This window comes from Parambassis ranga, chromosome 2 (genome assembly GCF_900634625.1).
Source record: "Parambassis ranga chromosome 2, fParRan2.1, whole genome shotgun sequence".
NCBI lineage: Eukaryota > Metazoa > Chordata > Actinopteri > Ambassidae > Parambassis > Parambassis ranga.
This window is the reverse complement of record NC_041023.1, coordinates 25,024,012-25,045,766: the sequence shown is the minus strand read 5'-3', so window position 1 is coordinate 25,045,766 and position 21,755 is coordinate 25,024,012. Positions and strand designations below refer to the sequence as shown.

The 21,755-nt window shown below is 45.5% G+C and overlaps 1 protein-coding gene across 1 annotated transcript in view; it reads left to right on the top strand.

Annotated features, from left to right (window-relative positions):
- The first annotated feature begins 11,728 nt into the window (after nucleotides 1–11,728).
- The window catches only part of LOC114432102 (thyrotropin-releasing hormone-degrading ectoenzyme-like), a 111,429-nt gene continuing 101,402 nt past the window's right edge, over nucleotides 11,729–21,755 (top strand). The window contains exons 1-2 of the mRNA XM_028399892.1: nucleotides 11,729–12,217; nucleotides 17,550–17,794. Coding sequence (XP_028255693.1) covers nucleotides 11,729–12,217; nucleotides 17,550–17,794 — 734 coding nt within the window. The remainder of the gene's footprint in view (nucleotides 12,218–17,549; nucleotides 17,795–21,755) is intronic.

The following is a 21,755-nucleotide window of genomic DNA, read 5'->3' as shown; positions in this document are numbered from 1 at the left end:
TGAAAAATGGGGCGCTTACATTTAAAGGGGTTCTTTCAATATTGATGCAACACACTGAAATTAAAGTGTAACTGTCCATCTGTGTGGACCTGTAGTGACAACTGAGACTTTGGCAGCTCCTGACTCCACCGCTCAAACCGTTTTTGTACCAGCACAGTAAAGATGCCCTTTATCGTTGGACTTTTTAACATGGAGTTCTAAGAGGATCGACTCCCTTTTGGAGACATGCTCGCTCCTTTCCAGGTGTACATCTCTCTCTAGCTTGCAGGTGTCATATTTGTCCTTGTATGACCCACCTGGTGCAAGTTTTGTCATTAGATGATGTAAGTGGAAGTTTGTGTAGCTGCCATCATGTTGTTTGTACTTAGACGTTCAGGTCTATGAAACAACCGCTGAGGTCGGAGAGACTGATTCACATTTGGAGTCAGCATCGAGTGGCCGCTGGAGCAACTGCATTTGTTTTTGTTACTTTGTGTAGGTTTTGTTGATTTGTAGTTACACACATTGTGTGTATGCCTACAGAAGGACTGGTCATATAATGTGGTGCAGTCCCTGGGATAAGCTCATTGAACCTCAGAGAGAGCCTGATGTGTTGTTAGTTTGCTTTGATTATGAACCATAGAAATGTTTTCATTTAAACCCCAGATTCTGTAAGAATAAATACTTGAACGTCACTCCAGAACCTGTAGTGTATCTGTCATCAGGCCTGCTAGTTACCAAGGAAACGGCAGACGGGGTCAAAAAGAAGCAGCTGTGTGTTACACTGAGGTTTAAACACACAGACAGCCACTCAGACGCTCCTGCCAGCTCCAGATGCATTGTGGGTACCAAGGGGGCAATTTAGCTCAAGTGCCTCTGTCTGAGCACGACACACACACACACACACGGACTAGTCATGATTCACCGTGCTGAGTTACAACCCAATTTGCAGGGGAAGAGTTTCACTGATGACCTGGAAACCCGGGAGTTTCTTTATTTACTATCTGGCAACCCAACATCACATTTACTTTGAGCCCATTCAGGAGACGCTGGACCCCAGCAGCATCCATCCTTTGAGATTTAAACTGCTTGTCGGGACAAACACTTGAGTCGTTTCCATGGCGACGAGATGCTAATTATTGCCAGCCAGCCAGTTTACCCATCATGCTCTGCTCTGGATTTGTGTGAAACAAACTGGAGTCTCATTATGACAAGCGGTGTGTTGTCATTAGATTCAATGGCTGCATTATCACAGTGGTTGGTGTGTGTGAGTGTGTGTGTGCCAGATGGTGATGCATCAAGCATGCAGTCATTAGGAGGAAATTAGAATAATGAACAAACTGTCTGTTTCCACCTCCATAAACACACAAACATAAACAGTACATACGCACCGTTTGAGCACCTGAAACAGGACCGGATGGACGGAGGATTAACGGGACTACAAGGCTCAAGCTGCACTTAATGTGAGTGTTTCTAATCCCTCACACAAGGAGATCGGATTCATGTCTGCGCATCCAGTGTGGAGATACACCCATGATGTCTTGATGATGAGAAGATGAGTTCCCACCGGAGGGTCTGCATCAAAAACCTGCAACAAAATATAGCTGTGACCGGAATCCTCCAACAACAGCAGAGGAAGACCGAACAGAGCAAAGGACTGATGTTCCAAACTCCACAGTCCCTCTGTTAAAGTGAGGAGTCCCTCTATCTTCACATCTGATACAAACACCATCTAAGGTCATGCAGTTACTTGTGTAGCTTACTCTCTCTTTGCCTGGATAAGGATTAAGTGCTTAACACTTTAACACTTCCTGTTGAGGCAACAGGAAGTGTTAAAATGGTCATTCCTGTGTGGTGAAATGTTAGAACCACTGAATTAACCTCAGTACACAAGTCTGCAGAAAGAATCCCAATGAAGGCAGAAGGTAGAGGTGTCAATCAGGGCTGTGATCAGCTGCAGGAGGCTAAGGACCAGGGGCCGTGTTGGACTATGTTTTGCTTCGCGACTTGTTGCTAGCTTAACAACACTTGCTAGTCACACTAACACTACATGGTTGGGTTTAGGTGAAGGTCTTAGTCCAGGTCAGAACTGACTTTGTTTTTTACTGGGCTGTAGTTTTCCCTGAGAATAAAGTTAAGTCTGTGTTGGGTGAAAGAATTTATTCTGCATGGTGTTAACATGCAGTGTGTTCAGATGTTTGTTTATATGTGTTTAGCGCTTAATAATGTGATTTTCATAAGTGTTTATGTGTTAGGAAATTTTATAGAAAATCAAAGTAATTCGAGGATACTGAATGTATTAATAAGTAATTTCATAGTGTGTCATATAACTTTGTTTTCTGCAGTTCAGGCTGTGGCAGATGAGATCAGTTGTTCTTCTGCTCTCTGGAGAGAGCTCCGGTTGGTACGAGATGGTCATAAATTCAGACTAAGGACAGCAGCACCTTTGACCTGATAAAAGCCAGATTCTAAAGGAACGTGTTTTTCTCCTGAGTACCCAGTTTTATGGTCACCCCCAGATTGGACTCACAACCTATGAGATTTGAGGAATTGAAGTTTTACCTTATTTGGCAGTAAACACTAATGGTCTAGTTGCTGTATGAACCAGGGTCTGCAGGGGGGGCGGTAGATGCCCCTGTGGGCCGGCAGGCAGGAACGCCCATGGGGTATATCAATGTGTGAATCCCATGTCCAGTTGTTGTTGCATTGTTCGTTGTTGCTGTGTGGTTGTTTGTTCTTGTTGGTTGTCCTGTTCTTGTGTTGTTCTTGTTTGGTTCTTTGTGTGCAACAACCCAGAGCTCTGCGACTCAGAATTTGCCTCATTGTTTAATAAATTATAATTTTGAGACCACAATTTATCCACTCCTTCCTTACAAACTAATTCAGGGGGTGATCAGAAGGAAACAAGGGGATTTTCACCCCGACAGTCTGACACTTAACCACTAAATTAGCATGTAGCAAAAGTGTGCTAACATTGCATAACCCACCAAGCTCCAACAGCAAGACAGTTTGTCATATGAAAGCTGAAGCTCTACAGCACTCTGGTGCAGGCTGCTGTTTCTTTTGGGGGTGATGCAGTCTAGATCCAGCTCTCCTCTGTCTATGTGTGGACCCAAGCTGTCCTGTCAAATGTTTGTCCAAAAATCTCCTCTTCCTCACACTGATGTCTGCCTCCACTCCTATGACACGTCCATACCTGGAAGTGCTTCCTCACAAGGAGCTGACCGGTCTGAACCACTTGTGGTTGAAGACAAGCTCATAGCTGGTAGATCCAGGTCCTTTGGGTGGAAATATCATTCAGGATTTGGTTCTGTGGCTTCTTGGATAAAATGGAAGGTACTGCCCACTTCAGCTTAAACATTTGAATGTTACATTTTTCATTGATTAAGCTGATCAATGCTTTTCAGCTGGAAATCTGTGGATTAATCTAATAAAAAATGATCAGCTCATGGATCTTTCTCTTAAACTGCTCTGTATTTTTTAACATTGTTCTAATTTATCTGTATTGTACCTGCATGTCTGTTATTTTACACACTGGCAGCAGCTGCATGAAAGCTCTGTGCTGTAAGATCTCAACTCCAATGTGGAGCAGGAGGCTGAAGCCACTTTTCACGGATGAAGTCTCTGCGATCAATTGGAAGGTAAAAGCCCCCTCTCTCTGAAGTGTCCTGTAGCTCTGATGTGGAACGATCAGGAGGCCCGGCAGCTCTCAGCATCCCAGTCAGAGGCAGGTTTCACTGGAGTCAGCCGCGTCCAAACACAAACGAGCTCATTCATCTCTCACTGCGTCCTCATTTGCATAAATTTAAATATGAGGAGTAAACAGTGAAGTGTTAGTTTGTTAGCTCGCCATTCACCTCCTGGATTGGATCCTGTTACATGTAATGTAGAAGAGAAATGCTCAATTACTCCTGTGTGTGTCTGTGTGGGTGTGGGTGCTATGCTAATAATTCCATGGAGGGTCGAGGCAATCAAAAACCTCTCACTTTTAATCAGCGTCACACAGGGCGACACACACACACACACAGCGCCTGTTGTAAACCAGTCTGACATCTCCAGTATGCTCATACACACACACACACACACACACCTGACAAATTAAAGAAATAAATGGCTGTCAGAAGCTGCATGTAAACACACACATGAACATTTGGTGCATGTTTAGCGCCACGGTGCTGTGCAGATAAAGGAGAGGAGCAACGGGACAGACAGATACACCTTTCAAAAAGCAGGAGCTCTCTCTACATTGAGCTGTCACACACACACAGACAGACACACACTGCAGCATTGTGAGGTGATCTGGGACTGCAGAGGCAGAACAACAACAAAAAAATACATAAAAAGGAGACAAACCCAGAAATAAACAGAACCAAACAGAGTAAAATCTGACAGTTAAAGACTAAAGGAGCCTCCTGACTGCAGGCGGCGGCTTCTTTCCACACAGTCCATACCTGCCACTCTCCTGAAGTGTGCAGAAAGCAGCCTGTTTAATCCTATTAAATACGACTAACATCAAGTGCACGCTGTTGATCCAAGCGACAGGCTCCAAGGACGTCCAGTCACCGCCTCATCATCACCAAGTCAGACCCCATGCTGCAGCCATTACCTTGTATTAATCAGCTTTTATTGCCAGTTAACGTGTCAGATCAGGTCAGCTGCAGAGGCTTAATGAAGGTGTGTGTGTCACAGACTGAAAGGATCCAGGATTTTGTATCTGAGGCCCCCCCGTCGCTCAGCAGTCTTTGCTGCAGAGCCAGCAAGATGTGGCCTACATGGACCTGGCCTTGGCAGACTTCAGCTAAGTTCCTGTTTGAATCACCAGCGGTTTCTGGTGAGGTACTCCTCAGCCAAATTCCACTGTGACTAGTGGCACAATGAATTCTTGGGATAGCTGGAGTCATGATGGATCCGCCTCCATCATGTGACTTCTGCATTCAGCCTTTGAAGGATGCAAGTAATGTAGACCTGGCTTTCGTAGATCACAAGGGTTGAACTGAAACGACAATGTTACATGTCTGCACCTGAGCCTTAGAAAGAAGATGATTTTATTCACTGCTGTGATGCAGTCAGCCTTCAAATGTGGCCTTTGAAGGATACATCCAATGTAGGCTTGGCCTGTGTAGACCACCCAGGTTGCATCAAGTGTCATTAAATATAATAGTCTGGTAGTTTTGGTTTTAGAAATGGTTACCCTTCAGGACTTGCCTGGTCTTGTCTCTTGAGGCCAGGGCTCCACTCGATCCTTGGGTTTCTGGGATGGTGTTGAAGAATCAATCTGTCGTCGTCCGCTGCTGATCATCCAGAGTGGAGATCTTTTGGTCACTAGAGATGGATTAAAGCCGTATAATCCAGACTGCGTGCCGGGAGCCGCCCCTTCAGTACACGGAGCAATGTTACGTCCCCCGACGCTGCAGCGTTCATCCTGCTGTAATCACATCAAACACACAGGGAGGAACATGGAGGCTGTGTTTGTGTGGCTGACCACAGGATGCTCCGTCAGTCTGTCTCTGCACTGCTGTCTCTTTCATGTTGTGCCACCATGAATCATGGATGGATTTGTGCTTTCAAGGAATTTTGAAATATTGATGTTTGCATCTGGGCAGGCTGTTCTCCCTCTGACATGCTCACTTTTGTTTTTATATTTTATTTTATTTCTCCTCTACTGCTGCTGCTGCTGCTGCTAGATTGGTGTCAAGTGCAGAGACCACACACACACACACGGACGGATGTTCTTCCTAACAAGTGATACACATTCATTACATTTTCTGCCCACTGTGTGTGTGTTCTCTGCACTTGACACCAATCTACCCTGAGGCAGAAGAGTGTGCCGCCCACTTAGATCTCTCTCTCTCTTTCCCACTTTCTCTTTCCCCGCTGTCTTCCACCTTGATCTAGTTGGCTGAAATAGGACTTTAATTGGCCGTGCAATGTTAGAAAGACTGTGCCTGTGTGTGTGTTTGATGGGGTGTGTGCATTGACCATTAAAATACAGACTAATGTGCCAAAGCCCTGCGATGTTAGGTAAACCTGCAGATTAGAGGCTGCTGGTGACAATAGAGATCCTGGATACAGGAGGGCAGTTTGTGTATTTTTACATTGAATAGAAACTCGTGCTTTATAAAAAAATTCACAATTTGTCTCCCACTTCTGGCAGTGAGAGTAAATACTTCGTAAAGATGAATGAACCGTCCACACACCAGGGTTCATGAAAAGGCAGCTCCAGTGCCTTCACCATTGTGTCACCTCCTTACTCCGCCTCCTAAAGCCCTCTTTTAATCTAAATTGGACAACAAGGTTGGTTTGAGGTGAATGCTCTCAAATAGCGTCAGCTTGCTTAGCGGTGATGTTCATGATCCTTCGAATGCTAGTTGTTAGCTTTAAAAAGCTTCTGCTTACCTAGAGATGCTAGTAGCTAGCTACGAAATGGTACATGCTATCTGCAAATGAATTCCAGACACGCTAGTTGTTATTCTAGACATGCTTTGTTTGCTACTTGCTAGCTTGGAAATGCTTTTGCTTGAATAGAGATGCTACTTGCTTGCCTAGTGATGCTTGTGTTTGGTTGGATTTTACTGTCACGTATGGCCCACTGTTAGCTGGTTAGCATGTCAAGCATAGGCGTAGCTACCATTATACCAGAGGGGGACATGTCCCCCCCCCCCCCACATTTACTGAGTAGGAAATTCGATTTCGATTGCTCTTGAAAAAACTTCCACTTGGTTTATTAGAGAATAACCTCACCGCTGAAATCCACTCCATGTTTTCCACAGCGCTGCAATACCGTTACTATAGTAACGGACCTAACAAAGCCAGTGGCTTTCTTCGAGCGAGCGTAAAACACCACAAAGAGAACCGTCAGTGCTGCTCGAAGCTGGAGGAGGTAACATCAGTGTCATCCCACAAAGTCCAGCTCATGCTGAAGCCTTACTGTTTTGTTACATGGCCCCAGGTGATGTTAGGTTGATGTAAAATCAACTTAGAAAAGTTGGGAGGAAGCTGCTGTTTACTTCAGTTACAGTAGACAGTTTTATTTGTCTGACGACATGTTGTTGCCTTTTCTGCTGCCTCCCCACACACAATGGACATGAGGAGATTCCTAACAAAGACACGGAGAGTTAGAGTTGTTTTCAGCATTAACCCATATTGTAATAAGGCCAGGTTAGCCCCTGTTAGCCTGCTAGCTTCAGCCTCGCCTAGCCAGTGCACAACCACCTGCTCCTATTCTTATCAGCAAGAATAAAATAAATGTAATCGACTGTCAGGGCACAGTGGTGCACTGTATTAACAGGGAAACACTGATGTAGCAGATAAGGCAGGACATCATTATAAACACATCCACAAGGTTTGTTGTGAATTCAGTTTTATAAGCAAATAAAAATAGAGTATTCAGTATTATCTGCATTAAGCAGTTTGGTTCATGGTCTAACAGCTTTTTGAAAGTCAGATGATGAGAAGACCACTGTGTTAAATCAACATGCTGATGTTATCTCATTGATGATATATATATTTTAAAGCTCACTTATATTGGTTGTTAATTGAAAAGTAAAGCACAATCCATCTCCATCTAGCTACTCATATTTGAAGTTGGTACTTCAAATATGAGTTGGAGTTGGAGGTAGGGCCATCATGTAGGGCCAGTGGAGGAAGTTCTATTGCTGAGGTGAGTGATGACGGGAAAACTCTATCAGTGTTTTGTCTCTGTAAATAAGAGAAGGCGGCAGATATGGAGGCTTTGTATCATCTGTTAGTATAGTAGCACCAGTATGGTTGACAAAACTGTTGTTTCACTTAGAATTAGTTTCTGTATGTACCGTGTTTTAGAATCAATGTGTTTTTGTTGAATCTGCCTCTGAAATAGTCATTGAGTTAAGTGTTTACTTCTGTAGGTAAAGTAGGTGTTTAACAACCTGTTAAAATCCGCAGGAAATCACAACTACTTCATATTATTATATTATATTTCATAATATACTAATGTATTTTTTCACCACCCACCCACAGAAGGTGCCCCCCCCCCCCCACACACACATTTTTAATGCTTCCTACGCCACTGGTGTCAAGTAGCTATCAATGCAATACATGGTTCTCTGATTGGCCTGCAGCAGCTTGAAGCCTATAGAACTGATTTATGATGTCACAAACCTCAAAGATGGTGTTTTCACTTATGAACCCACAATGTGTTGCAAAGCCATGTTTCCATGTGGAACAAACAGGGGTGTTATGTCCAGACTCGTGACAACAGCAAAGTGGAGGCTTTCCAAGCAGCAGATAGATGCTCCAACAACAGTAAGACATGTTTGTGTGTCATTGTACTTCTGACCACATGGTCGCTAATACTTTAGCCACTAGCTGGACAAAAGCATTGAGCACTGAAGCATCTGACAGGGAGAGACATTAAAACGAGCAGTTAGCTTCAGTGAACATGACAGAACACACACTTTGACCATGTGTGTAACGGACACACACACACACACACACACAGGCAGATGGCGGGAAGACACCAACCATTGTAAAATTAATGGCTCATGTGATAGCCAATCAAACAGCCGGCAGCCTGTATCCACAGCCAATCAAACACCTGGCGGCATGAATGTTGATGAGCTGGACATGTGTCAGTGTCACCTTGGTAACATCAGGGGAACACGTGACCTTCATCACCTCACCTTTTGCTTTAATTGGCTGGTTACCAAAGGGACCCTGAGGTGGCCGATGACAGGGACACATTAAAGTGGTGCTAATGCTAATGCAGGTTTATATCAGGGTTTCTGTCACTTATCTTCATGTAACAGAACAGGCTGTTACATTCTAAAGGGATAATACACATTTTAGGCAGCGTTATATGTTTGACTAGTAGTGTTTACATGCATTTATTAAAATGACCACAGTGGGGCGCACAGCTACGAGAAAACCCACTATTTCATTCAGCTTTGTGAGGGCCGCATACTCCAAACAAAGATGGATGAACCATGTGTGACAGCAGTGTGACTCAGCTTTGAATCCACCCCCAAGTGGCCACTCGAGGAACTGCAGGTTTTTGGCACTTGTGTGTTCTCAAAAGGTTCCTTGTTAACGTAAGTGTGATGGATTAATAGCAACATGTATGTTGTTGTATGACACTGACAGAGTAGAATTTAGAGGGCAAAGGTCATTGTGATTTTGTAGCAAACCAACAATACCTCAGGAAGGTGTTCCACATACAAAGTGCACTTATACATTAATAATGGCAAAGCCAACAGGAGATCATTTTAATTTTCTATATTAAATTAGATTGAATTATATATGTGACTTATGTTTGTTTTAAATGAATGTAATTTTGTTATGTTTCATTTATTTCATGTTAATGTTATGGGCACAGATGTTATGGGCTGGTGGAGGTGTGCACCTGCAGGGCACTTCTCTTTTTTCCCCCCTCCACCTTTACAAGGGGTAATTTGCTAAGTGCTGTATCTGTGGCAGCCTGCGGTGGATGATACAGTTGCAGTGCGGTGTGTCCTCCACAGATAGTGTGTGCTGCAGCTCTGTGTGTGTGTTTCATCTTCCTGGTCAGCAGCAGGAGGCTCTCAGCGGTGTCTCCACACGTCTCTAATTGTCTCAGGAGCTGTATGGAGGTAAATGGGTGGAGGCGTCGCTCCTTCCTGTTACAGAGCCTCAGTGTTTGTAGTTAGAGAGCATTAAAAGTGTGATAACCGCACAGCAGCTGGGCTGTAATGAAAAACTCATCTCATTCATTTAAAGAGAAAAGACAGCGACCAGCCTCATCTGCACTGCTCAATTACTGCCGCCTACCTGTGTGTGTGTGTGTGTGCGTGCGTGTGTGTGTGTGTGAGAGAGAGAGAGAGAGAGAGAGAGACACTCAGTGCTTCACTTGTCTTTCATCATTAATTTTCTTTTGTCTGCTTTGGAAAATATCCACAGAGGATGTATGGGTGTAGCTCTCCCTCTCTCTCTCTCTCTCTCTCTCTCCCTCTCTTCCTCCCCCTCTCCCTCTCTCTCTCTCGGCCAGCGCGTGCCTCTTCCTCTCAGTTGGAGCAGTAGCTCGTGCTCAGGCACACCGCGAGCGCAGTCACTGCTGAACGGGCTGCACGAGACTCTTCTTCATCACCGCCACACCACCACCATCCTCTTCCTCCTCCTCCCGCGCGCTCCGGGGATGGAGGGCTGCTGAACAGGAGAGCTTCATCTTCACTATCTTCATCGTCACGGGGAGCGCGTGCAGGCGGAGGGATGAGGAGCTCTCTCCGCCGCCGGTTTTAAAAGTTAACGGAGGGATCCGGTTTGAAAGCGGAGCTCCAGAGGGCTCGCGCGCGGCGGGATAATCCTGATCCCGGGATAATCCCGCCTGACACCTTCCAGTCCGGACTCCATGGAAACGGATCCGGTGCCTCTGATGGGTCTGATGTTTTTGTTGTTTGTTGTGTGTTCCGATGTGTGCCGGTTTAACGGGCTCTCCGGGTGTTTGTCAGATTGATCAATAATAACATCTACTGAGGTTTACCGGGATTTTTCTGACATCTGTACTGGTTTTCCAGCGGGACTGTCCCGGGCTGTTTGACCGGTGGTAACCTCACCGTCTCTCCCGGTACCAGAGAAGAAGAAGAGACGGTGCACTAAAGCTGAGCGAGAGGACAGAAGCACTCATAACGGCGACACACCGGAGGGACCGGCAGCTGTCAGAGAGAGAGAGAGAGAGAGAGAGAGAGAGAGAGAAAAGGAAGTTACCGGAGCCGCATTCGTCATCGATACCTCATTAGGAGGATGGATTGATTGTTGGATTAAAACACACAGACGTCCCGCTGTGTTATCAGTCAACGGTAATCCGGGTTTCTTCTGTCAGAGCTCACGAGCTGGGGAAGCGCGCGGGGACCGAGCAGAGCTCGTGAAGTAAATGATCTGCTCCGCGGTGAGATAAACCCGCACGCGGCCGTAAATTAAAACCACTCAACCTCCTCCAGAGAGCGGAGCGGCTGCACGTCATCACGTGTTGAACATTAGAAGGAGGATTCACACACTCATGAACATGTCTCCTCATGTAAAACCAGACCTGAACCTTTAACCTCAGACTCAGAGTGGTTCTGTGTGATGCTGCTGCTGGTCTGACCCCAGCAGGTGGAGCCTCCTGCTGTTATCAACCCCTTAATAGTCCTGAAGGGGTTTATTTATGCGTAGCTGCAGCTCTGACTCGGAGCAGGTGAACTCTGAGGAAGCTCCCTCTCTGTTTCAGAGGATTTGAATGTAATCACTGAACTAAAGTGCAGATTCAGCTCTTCTCTCAGCACACCGGCTTTATTAGCGCCTCTGTCTGCCACTGCTTTAGCTTACCCAGCTGATCTGTGCTGAAACTCTATGGATGGTACACTCACTGAATAGCCACATCCTCAACAGCATACCTCCTCCTCCTCCTCCTCCTGCGCTCCTGAAATCCAGCCATGCTGCATTGATTTTCTTTTTCTCCTCCTCACCGCAAAACCAGAAGGCACACGACCATCTCATCCATTCTGGGTTGTCAGTGTTGCTGCCTGAAATGTAAGACGTACCGCAGGGTTGATTTTCCTCCAGAGCTGAAGGACGTTTGTATCGGTGCAGAGCTGAGGTCAGAGGTCAGGTTCTCACAGACAGAACTGCTGGAGCAGCTCAGGCGGAATCAGACACTTCTCACCTGGACCCGTCGGTGGACCTGACCTGAGCATGTGTCAAAGTTTTTCTGTGTCTGAGCTCATTTCTCTGAAGGGATTCTGACATTTCTTCGAGCTAAATGGGACTGAACGACAGCAGCCCGGGAGCCATGCGGAATGGCCGTGGCCTCTCGGACCAGTGGGCCGAGTCTGTGGTGGTCCGACCTCGAACCACCGAGCGCCACATCACGGTGCACAAGCGCCTGGTGCTGGGCTTCGCCCTGTCCATCCTCACCCTTATCATCGTGACGGCAGTCGCTGTGGTGCTCAGCGTCCGCTTTGAGGAGTGCGGCGGCCGGGAAGGAGTTCCAGGGGAGGCGGGCACTCGAGGTCCTGGAGGGTCAGCAAAGTTGAACGGCAGCAGAGGGGAGAGGACGGGGGAGAGAGGGGACGAGGAAGGGGCGCAGCCTTGGAGGAGCTCGCGGCTGCCGGGTTCAGTGAGGCCGCGGCACTACGACCTTCGGCTGGCCGTCTACATGGACAACTTCACCTTCTCCGGGGAGGTCAGCATTGAGCTAGAGTGCATCAACGCCACCCGGTTCATCGTACTGCACGCAGATCGCCTTGAGGTATGGTGGTCTGAATCTGTGTGTACAGTGTGATGCTCCAAGGTTGGACAATAATGTTTCAGTAAAACTAACAGGAGAAATGTTTAGTGTTTTTAGTTCAGAATTTTGTTTGGCCCAAAAACAGAGACCCAAGCAGCCAAAACAAACCACAAGTAGGCCTGATCCAAAATGTGGTTGATCTGAACTGGAACAGAGACCACAACAGCATGTAGGTTTTAGCTCCTTCTACAATGAAGCACACCTCAAGTTTACACTCATTCTCACCTTAAAACCCCAAAATGACTCCTGAGATAGCTCTGAGTCTGTGTCACTGTTTTGAACGGATTGATTCTGAGACCCTTCTACAAACAAAAAGTGAACGTCACACTTCACACATGAACCCCGCGTAGCTGCAGCATGTGATGACACAAATGTACAAATTATTCAGACTGCACATCAACCGGGCTCTAAGTCCTGATACACAGTCCACATAAGGTGCACCGATCAGATGTGTGCACACAGCAGGTGGTTGTAGTTCATGTTTAAAACCACCAAGTCCAGACTTGTCTTAGTGTATTTGTCAGGATGTTGATTCAGCCCGTGGTCTGCTTTGGTGCTGGGTTGTGTCTTATCTCTTAAAAACCTTTTACACCAGTGTTACACATTAACGATTGTCACATTTTTGGCTCCGTTGCTTAAATTGTCCTGATCTGCAGTCCTCCAGCTAAAATCCCTATGCTGATCATCACAGGTCTGTTTTTAATTATGAACACATTTAAAACCTACTTTAACTGACATTTATATGATATGAATAAAGTTATTATATTCCTAATGGTAACCTACTAAGAATTTTAGTTCATTGGTTAAAAATATATTTTAAAAAGTTCTCCTCTACCACTAGAGGGAGCATGTGTACCCATGTGTGCGAGACCCGTCACTGTAACGGTTAACGTGTGGAGCTGCTAACAGCCATCTGTGGGAATCACACTGCCTCTAGCTGCAGGGTTGCAGGGTTCTGCCTCTGAGTTCCAGTCAACGCGCTCTGGGATGGTCATGCATGTTTCAGGTGCGATAAAGGCCTGTGCTGATAGTGGAGAGAAACGACCTTTGACCTTTGCTCATGTTTTATTTTTATATAAGACAACAACAGTCGTCTGCAGCAAGCTAACTCAGCAATAGGATTGAGACGTGGTCTAAAAGTACTTGTCGGTGCGTGGCGGTGTTGTTCTAAGCTCCGCCCTCTTCCCCCTCACGCCGCTTCCTGTTGATGTTTTGGTGACTTCCTTTAAACCATCCTCCTTGTTTGCACTTGGCGGTGGGCTCTGTGTTGAAAACAAGCTGTGCTCTCTAACAAAGAATGTTTATTTCCAGATCTGGCCTCAGAGATTTCGCTAACAAGGCTAATTAACCGTCAAAGTTGCTGCTTCAGCCCCATTTCTGAGACGAGCGTGCGGTGAGAGAAAGCCTCAGAGAAACGCCTGAGCAACAGGGTTTTTCAGGCCGGTCATCTCAGCTAATGTGAGAGAGGGATAAATCTGTCTAATTTGGGCAGAGGCCAATTAAAAGCCTGCAGCCTTCCTTTGTGTTGTGGTCTGTGAATTAAGAGGTGTTGTTGGGCGCCAGGCAGGTCTCCTAAGGTATCCTCAGAGTTAATGCATAATGAAAAGAGGAACTGCTGAGATGTGAAGAGGCCAAAAACAAGAACAAAAAAACCCAAAACGTGGGTAAAAATAGCAGCAGCTGGTGGGATGAAGAGGGGAGACACTCTGAGAAATGTCACCCAGAACAAACTGCACAACATGGAGGCGCTTTTAAGGCTGCATGTCTCAGGCCTGAAGTTTCTGCTTACTGCTTATAAAAGTGTCAGCTCTCAGATCCAGGTCCTGCAGGCAGACAGCGGTTCAATGACAGTGAACTTTTCACTGTTGAATTTCTGCTTCCTTCAGCTGAAAGCTGAAAAAAACCAGGAGAGCACCGGCCTGCTGCTGTGAAGGTGTGTGTGCTGCTGGATGCAGCTCAGACCAGCTTCAGAGTCAGGACTGCTCCAGCTCTGTAGGCTTACATTTAGATCATAGATTTCTTTGCCCTCCACCTTGTCAGGTTATCAATAAACAGATCGTCTATCGGTTAGAACCTGAGACACCCTGATGAGGTTTCCTGGGGCCGGATGCTCCCGTCAAACAGGACCTGACATGGTGCGATCATTTACAGGACCTCTGCCCCCTGGCCTCGTTACTGGTGTAAGACCCACCAGGTTCACGATGTGACGCAATCAATCAGAACCACGTTTCAAAATACTAAATGTAGGAGAAAAACCTCCGATCTTCCTCATAAAACCTTTTGAGCAAGAAACACCAGTCTGTTTACACGGTCTGGCTTTAGAGATGAGCGCAGAGGTGACGATAAGTGGAGCCGGTGCCTGAAGCACTAGAGCTGCATCTAGCCATTGAGTTCAGCTGCCAGTCTTACGTTTGAGGCATTGTCTGTGGTGATACAGACGAGGTTCTCCTGCTTTAAATCCCACACAGCCATCACTTACATCAGGCCTTCGTCAATGTTTTTCAGGAAAAAAAGAAGTCTGAAGACACTTTGTCTTCAGGGTGAAGTCTGTGTCCGTGTTGCAGTGAAATATTCTGCTGTATGAACATCTTGTGCAACTTTCTCACAGCATTCATCAAAAAGCGCAGGCAGTGCGACTGTGAAATGTGACGAGATGGCGTGTGTAACGCTTGTCCAAAGTAGTCACCAGTTTCTCGAACCCCGGGTTGCTAACGGTGCTGATTGTGCACATCTTTGCTAGCATGAATGTGATGGCCTCGGTGATTTCTTGGTGTCTCCAGGGGCTGCTTAAATGGTCTGTTGCATTATAAAGAGTGCAGTCGATGGATGCCTGACAGGTGGTGGCAGGAGACGAGGAGACGTTAACTTTCTGTGGCTTTTTCTGCTCCTTTATCGCTTGGTCACAAACAACTCCCTCGTCTCAAAACGTGCTGAAAGTGAAGCCACTGTTTGTGTTCGGGGTGCGGCACACCGCTGTAAAGCTAGTGTGTGCTGCTACGTTTACATCACAGGAGAGAATGAGAGCAATACCTAAGCAAGTCGTTTGGCACAATAATCGTTTTATGTCGATTATCTTGTTTTCATAATCGTAGGAAGCCAAAATTGAAATTGAAATCGAATTTCAATTAATTGCCCAACCCTAGTAGGGAGTAAAACAATGAAGCTGCAGGCCTGCAAGGACATGTTTAACCTACAGATTTTTAGTTTACTGTCTATGCGGCAAAAAAAGATTTGTTGTCAAGATGGCTGCTCTAACTATAAAATTAAACCCTGAACAGTGTTTCCTGTCTCACATTTGTCTCTTTGTAGTTTGTTCGTTACTGTTTATGGTTCAGGATCATCAGGGTTTGACCATTTCCCCAACCTTCAACCAGCTTCTCCACCATGTTCCTGGTTACCATTGTGACATGCCCTTTGCCCCTCATTCTCCTAATCACTTGACGATGCAATGCTATGTCACAGTTGTTTTTCTGTCACCTTGAAAACTTTGAAAGTGAAACGGGTTCTTCAGCCTGATGAATCCTCAGATTACAGAACAGAGGAGACATCATGCAGTTTAAAGCTTCAACCTTCGTCACCTTCTTCTGTGATGTTTGGAGGAAGTCCGGCGCGTTGTTTTGTTTGTGATTATTCCAATGTAATAAAAAAAGGCATACGAGCTGTTCAGATGGGTCCGGCTGAGAAATCAAAGCAGTAACACAATTAAAACACATTTTCTTTTAAGCGTAACATTTGAAGGCATCTCAGAGTGCCGCGCTGCATTCGCTGACTCACCAGAAAAACCTGAAAAACATTCTTTTAATCTCCGATGTTTCCTCTCTGTGTCAGCAGGCTCTCTGTTCGTATTGATCAGTCCGTTCATCAAAGCCCAAACAAACACGCACACACACACACACACACACACACGCTGTGTTTGATTGGCTGAAGATTGCTGATGTGTAATAATAGGGAGAGGCCCGAAGGTTTAAAACTGTTCCCTCTGCTGTCGGCCATGTTCCCATCATGCACTGCTGCTCAGACCGCAGCTATGTTTGTACTTGATGATGATTACTCTAATGACTGACTTTTGACTGAACTTCACTGTGAATTTTCCCAGAAACGAGGATGAAAGCCACATTTCCTGACTCTGTGGACGTTCCTGGTCATACCTGGTCTTCCACTTTTAATCCTGATGAACTTCTGAAACTAAATAATCTGATCATTAGAGGTTTTAGAGGTGTTTACAGATCAGACGTGCTGTTACTGACATCTTGACCCTGAGCTTGGGTCCCATCAGGCAGGAGAACAGTGGTGAGGCGTTCAGGACCCCCCGTCCCATTCACAGTTAGTCCTCCTCAGTCACTGACAGAGGAGGTGTCTTCATCGGTGTGACAGTGAATTATGGATGGAGCTTGGTAAGCTGGCAGCCGAACAAACACTTCCTGTCACTTTTTCAAGCCGCACACACTTTTTATTTGTTTGTTTCACGTGTGGTTCCTGTCGCACATCACCATGGCGACAACACAGACAGCAACAGCTGGCAAGGAATCAGGTGTTGCCAGGCAACAGTGTGAAATACTCTAAATGGTTGTCGTGATCAGCAGAGGGCGCCAAGCACGGCAACGGCGGATCAGAGCGCGAGCGCCCGCTGTGACAGTAATGTGTGAAACGTTTGGAGGTTTAAACAGCAAACAGTCTAATGGGGAGGAATTAATCTGAATAATTTCAGCTGCTGTTATTTATTTATATACAGAATCTGATATCTGATGTCTGCTCGCTGACTTTGTCATTAAGTCCAGCAAGTTTTCTCGTCACTGACACTGAACGGAAACTGATTTTGTTTTAATTTATCTAATAATACAAAAATGTAATTAAAGTATATGCAGGAGTTGATTGATTGATTTTTAATTACCAAACGAATATGTTCCCATATTCTGCTTCCTTATTTTTCTATTTGAACCCAGTGGTAACAGTGACACCTCAGGTCATTAGGTGAACTGCAGGTAGCAGGGTGTGCGCTCTGATCTGTTGCATAGGCTTTAAAAGAGATAACAAATCCGTGTTGCTTAGTGAGTTTAAAGCTAGCAGGCTAATGACCTCTGCCTTTTCTATAACAAATCAATCATTACATCACATAACAATGTTCTGCTGGACAAATAATGTCAAGCTAGCTAACAGCTAGCTGACATCCTGGGTCATTTTTGTGTCTTTTCATGGCCAGATCAGCTCTGAGACTTCTGATAAATTAGCTGCTTCGTCTACAAAGAGCCTACGTCCCGTCACAGTTTTTTTTTTCTCTTTTTCCTTCCTTCAGGTGGACCGAGTGTCTGTCACAGCTGAGGGTGGCGCCAGCGGCCGTCCGGCCAACCGACCTGGAGGCGGAGTCATGCGTGTGCACCGCCACTTCCCCTACCCGGCCAATCAGATGTACGTGGTGGTGCTGCACCGCGAGCTGAAGCCGATGAGAGTCTACAGGCTGAATGTCAGCTTTGACGCCGCCATCGAGGACGAGCTGCTTGGCTTCTTCCGGAGCTCCTACACCCTGCAGAGAGAGAGACGGTACACACACACACACACACAGACATGCTGGAACACACACTTGTTTTCCTGTAGCAGCAGGTGGTTCTGCGAGAAAAGGTCAAAGCTTCACATCCACGACATTGATTAACTCACACACACCATGTGAGTGTCTATGTGTGTGTTCCACTTGTTACACACACCACACACACACACTCTCACTCACACACACGCATACACACAGTTGCTCCCATCTTATGAATTCCCCATAAGCCTCTGCTGCAGAGTTGTTTCCACATCAGATTTCTTCCCCACGGTGCTGATGGGAAGCAGACTGTGTGCTGATCCATTTATTATTTCATGCATGAGCTTATGTGTGAGTGTGTGTGTGTGTGTGTGTGTGTGTGTGTTACCGCGGTAACAGAACATTTTATCAGTGCCTGTTCTACTTAGTGCCAAAACACAAAAGTCGTAGTTAATTGATAAAATCGGAGGAGCTCACTTGTGATTGGATGGCAGGAAGTCACGACCATATAAGGACTGTGAGCTTCAGGCAGCCAATGAACACTCACTTGTCTGTTATGGGTCTTTACTGGGCTCTGATTGGCTGCTGTATGTGATAAAGTTGGCTTTTAAATTTTAAATTAGTTTGTGTGATATGTTGTTTTACTAGAAGGCGAAAAAAATGATGATTTTAATAAATGAGTACCTGCTAAAGTCGACGCTGCGGGCATTCACACCTCGTTTGAGTGTGAAAATATGTTTCTGTGTGAGTGACTTCAGACATCTTGCGATGTACAAACACTAATAATTGTCAAACTGAAACCTTCAGGTTTGAGATTATCACGTTCGTCATTTCTGAAATGACAAGCGCTGCTGGCAGCTGTCGCTAATTAATGCTAACTCTGTGACAAACATGACAACAGGCCAGAATTAAATGGCTGCTGTCTCTGTGTGGAGGTGTGGAGTCAGCCTAAACAAGAAAATCAAAAGGACTTTCTGATGGGCTTTGAATGCATCACCTGATGGGGAAAATATTAGCTAAAAAATCATTTTATTTGTACTCTGCACTCCTCAGCAACAAGCAGGAAGCCATGATGGACTCATGTGTGAGCAGCAGTCACATGACCAACACTCAGAATGTGCAGGCTTTCTGTGCAGCACGCAGCCTCGTCTGCAGAGAACCATGAACATCTGTAGCACATCGAGCTCCTGCTCTTCTCTTTGCTTGTTTCCATGATGGTTCTGTTAGCACTGAGGTGCAGGACTGTGAGCTGCAGAGCACACTCAGCCCATGCTGACTGATCATGTGACAGCAGTAAAAAAAACACACAAAGTGTTTATGATAAAGATTAATGTAAATAACATCCACGTTTCAAACCAGGCTTCAGGATTTCCCTCTTTGACATGCAAATTGACCTGACAGGTAAACAAAAGCTTATTTTGCGTGTCTGTGAAGCTCGAGCACTGTGGCGTTTACAGCACACGCTGAGCTGAAATGCCCGCCAATCAGGTCTGTTCTCTTTCTCCACCACTGAGCACCACGTTCACCGGCAGCTGCTGTTCCCATCAATACCGAATCAATACAGCAGCTGCTGGACCAGCAGAGCTCGATCTCAACACAACAACCTGCTAGTTAAAGTTTAATGCTGCGGCCGACACAAACCTGGTTACAGTGGAGTTTATTACAGGATTTCCTTAAATGTGGATGAATGTGGAGTCAGAGTTTCTAGAATTAATGCTGATGAATAAATGTGAAGCAGTAGATTATGGGGAAATTCATGCTCTGTGTGTGTGTGTGTGTGTGAGTAAGACTCTGTAACGCTCTGTAAAGGTGCCAGTCTGACTTCATAAATATGTTAATCTGATGACTAAAGCAGCAAAGACACACAGCTGAGCATTTTTAAAAAGCTCTGAAACATCAGGGACTCTCCAATATATCCACTGCTGAGGAGTGTGTGTGTGTATGTGTACAAAGCTGACTGTTAGCTTAAGGATTAGCTCGATGCAGCCATGTGGCTAATGCTAACACACACACACGCTGCACTGTGAGATTTGCTTAATATCCAGAGTTACTATAAACCCCAGGCTGGGCTTAAACGCTTAAATGCTGGGAAGAGAATTAATTAGCACACACACACACACACACACACACACACACACAGTGTCAGTGTTTAAGCTCAGTATTGATCTTTATGCTAGCATGACTGCTCCCAGTGAAACCAGTTTGTTTCAGGTTGATCCCAGCACTGTGTGTGTGTGTGTGTGGAGACACTGTCGACCTGCCGTATGCTGCTCACATGACACATGATGATATCACATCAGGATACAAACAGACAAATCAATGTTCAGCTAATGTATAGGGAAGTGGAGCAGAGTGCAGCGGCAGCGTGGTGCTTTTTATACCTCTTATACATACAGTGAGGAGCTCCTGTCACTTCCTGTCTTCATGTTTTTACAGGCATGTTAAAGTGAGAAATTAGAACTGCAGTTCTTCAAGTGACCACTTGAGGCTGCCTCCCAAAGTGAGTTCATTCCCACAGACCTCCATGTTAGAATGGCACAGATCACAAACTCACAGTTCCTCTTCCTGGATTCTGTCTAGTGTTGTGAGCTGCTGGTGAACCAGGTTTGATTTGGACCAATCAGAGTCTAGTCAGGAAGTGCTGTAAGTTCTGTCCAATGACAGTCCAGTCAGGAAGTGCTGTCAGTTCTGTCTGTGTCTGTTGCTTCATAAAGAGTTTGTTTCAGTCAAAGAGACTTTATGCTTTATACTTTGTGCTCACAAAGACTGGTTTGGACTGGATTCATTGATTGGTTAAAGGTAGCCTGGACTATCCAATCAGCTGTCAGATGGTTTATTGTCATGAGGATGATCTGTGAAGTGAACGGCGCCCCTGTTAAGCTGAACCTGTGCTCTGAAACGGGAGCTGGATCAGTTCTTTGTTGGAACAGGAAGCCAGCGGCAGAGCTGATTTTAAACCGGGACCCAGGCTGAAGCTGTTTGTGCAGAGCTGCTGCTCTTTAATGAGATGCTAACGAACAGCAGCTAACAAGGCCGAGGTTTGACAGGGAGCAGAGAGTGTTAATGAGGAGGACGGCTGGTTAACAACGGCTAGGTGAGGCACTACCTTTTAACAAGGGGCAGAGAAGCTGATTGGTCCCTGCTGCAGCCTCTTATGGTTCAACAGAATATGAGGGCCACCTCATAATCTGTCTCTAACTGTTGTAGCTCGTCCCTTTTGTAGCCTGAGTTGCTCCTGCCTGTAGAGAGTGAATGACCTCCTGTGATTTTACAGCTTTAGTGGCTCTTGGTGTAAACGCAGGGTTACAACAAATCTCATCTTATCATCATCCATGTTGTCCTGTTGAACAAACTATTTAACATTATAATCCATATTATCACTTATATAAGATTTAAGCTACTTTTTTTGTTCTCATAATTCTAAATCATATTTCCACTTTATTCTTCAAATATATATATGAACTCTATATTCATATTTTTTTCAAGCTGGCCATAATACTCCAGAGATACATGCAGAAACAGATCTATTCTGTCTAATTCTTCTCTGTCAAATGTCTTTGGAAGTCTTCATACCAGACAAAAAACTACATGACCTGATATTGTGAGAGTCTGTGCTGCTCGTGTGTGTGACAAAGTGGTGGCAAAGAAATCAGTGTATGAAACATCATCTCATTGTTATTATAATAATGCTCAGCACAGAGCTCTGTGCCCGTCTCCTCCCACATCACTCTGAGGCTAATCACACAGAAACTCCTCACTGCTCAGATATGAAACAAACATCATGAGGAAGAGCAGAATCCGAGCATTCCACTGAGGCGCCGTACATATCTGAGCTCTGATGCTAACACGTCCTGACGGCTGATCAAACTTCAGCAGAATAACTTCTTCATTCAGCGTCTTAATGACTTTTGATGTAGAAGCTAGTTTAAAATGTGCCATGTTATCATGTGGGGAGTCAAACGATCCTTTTCAACTGCA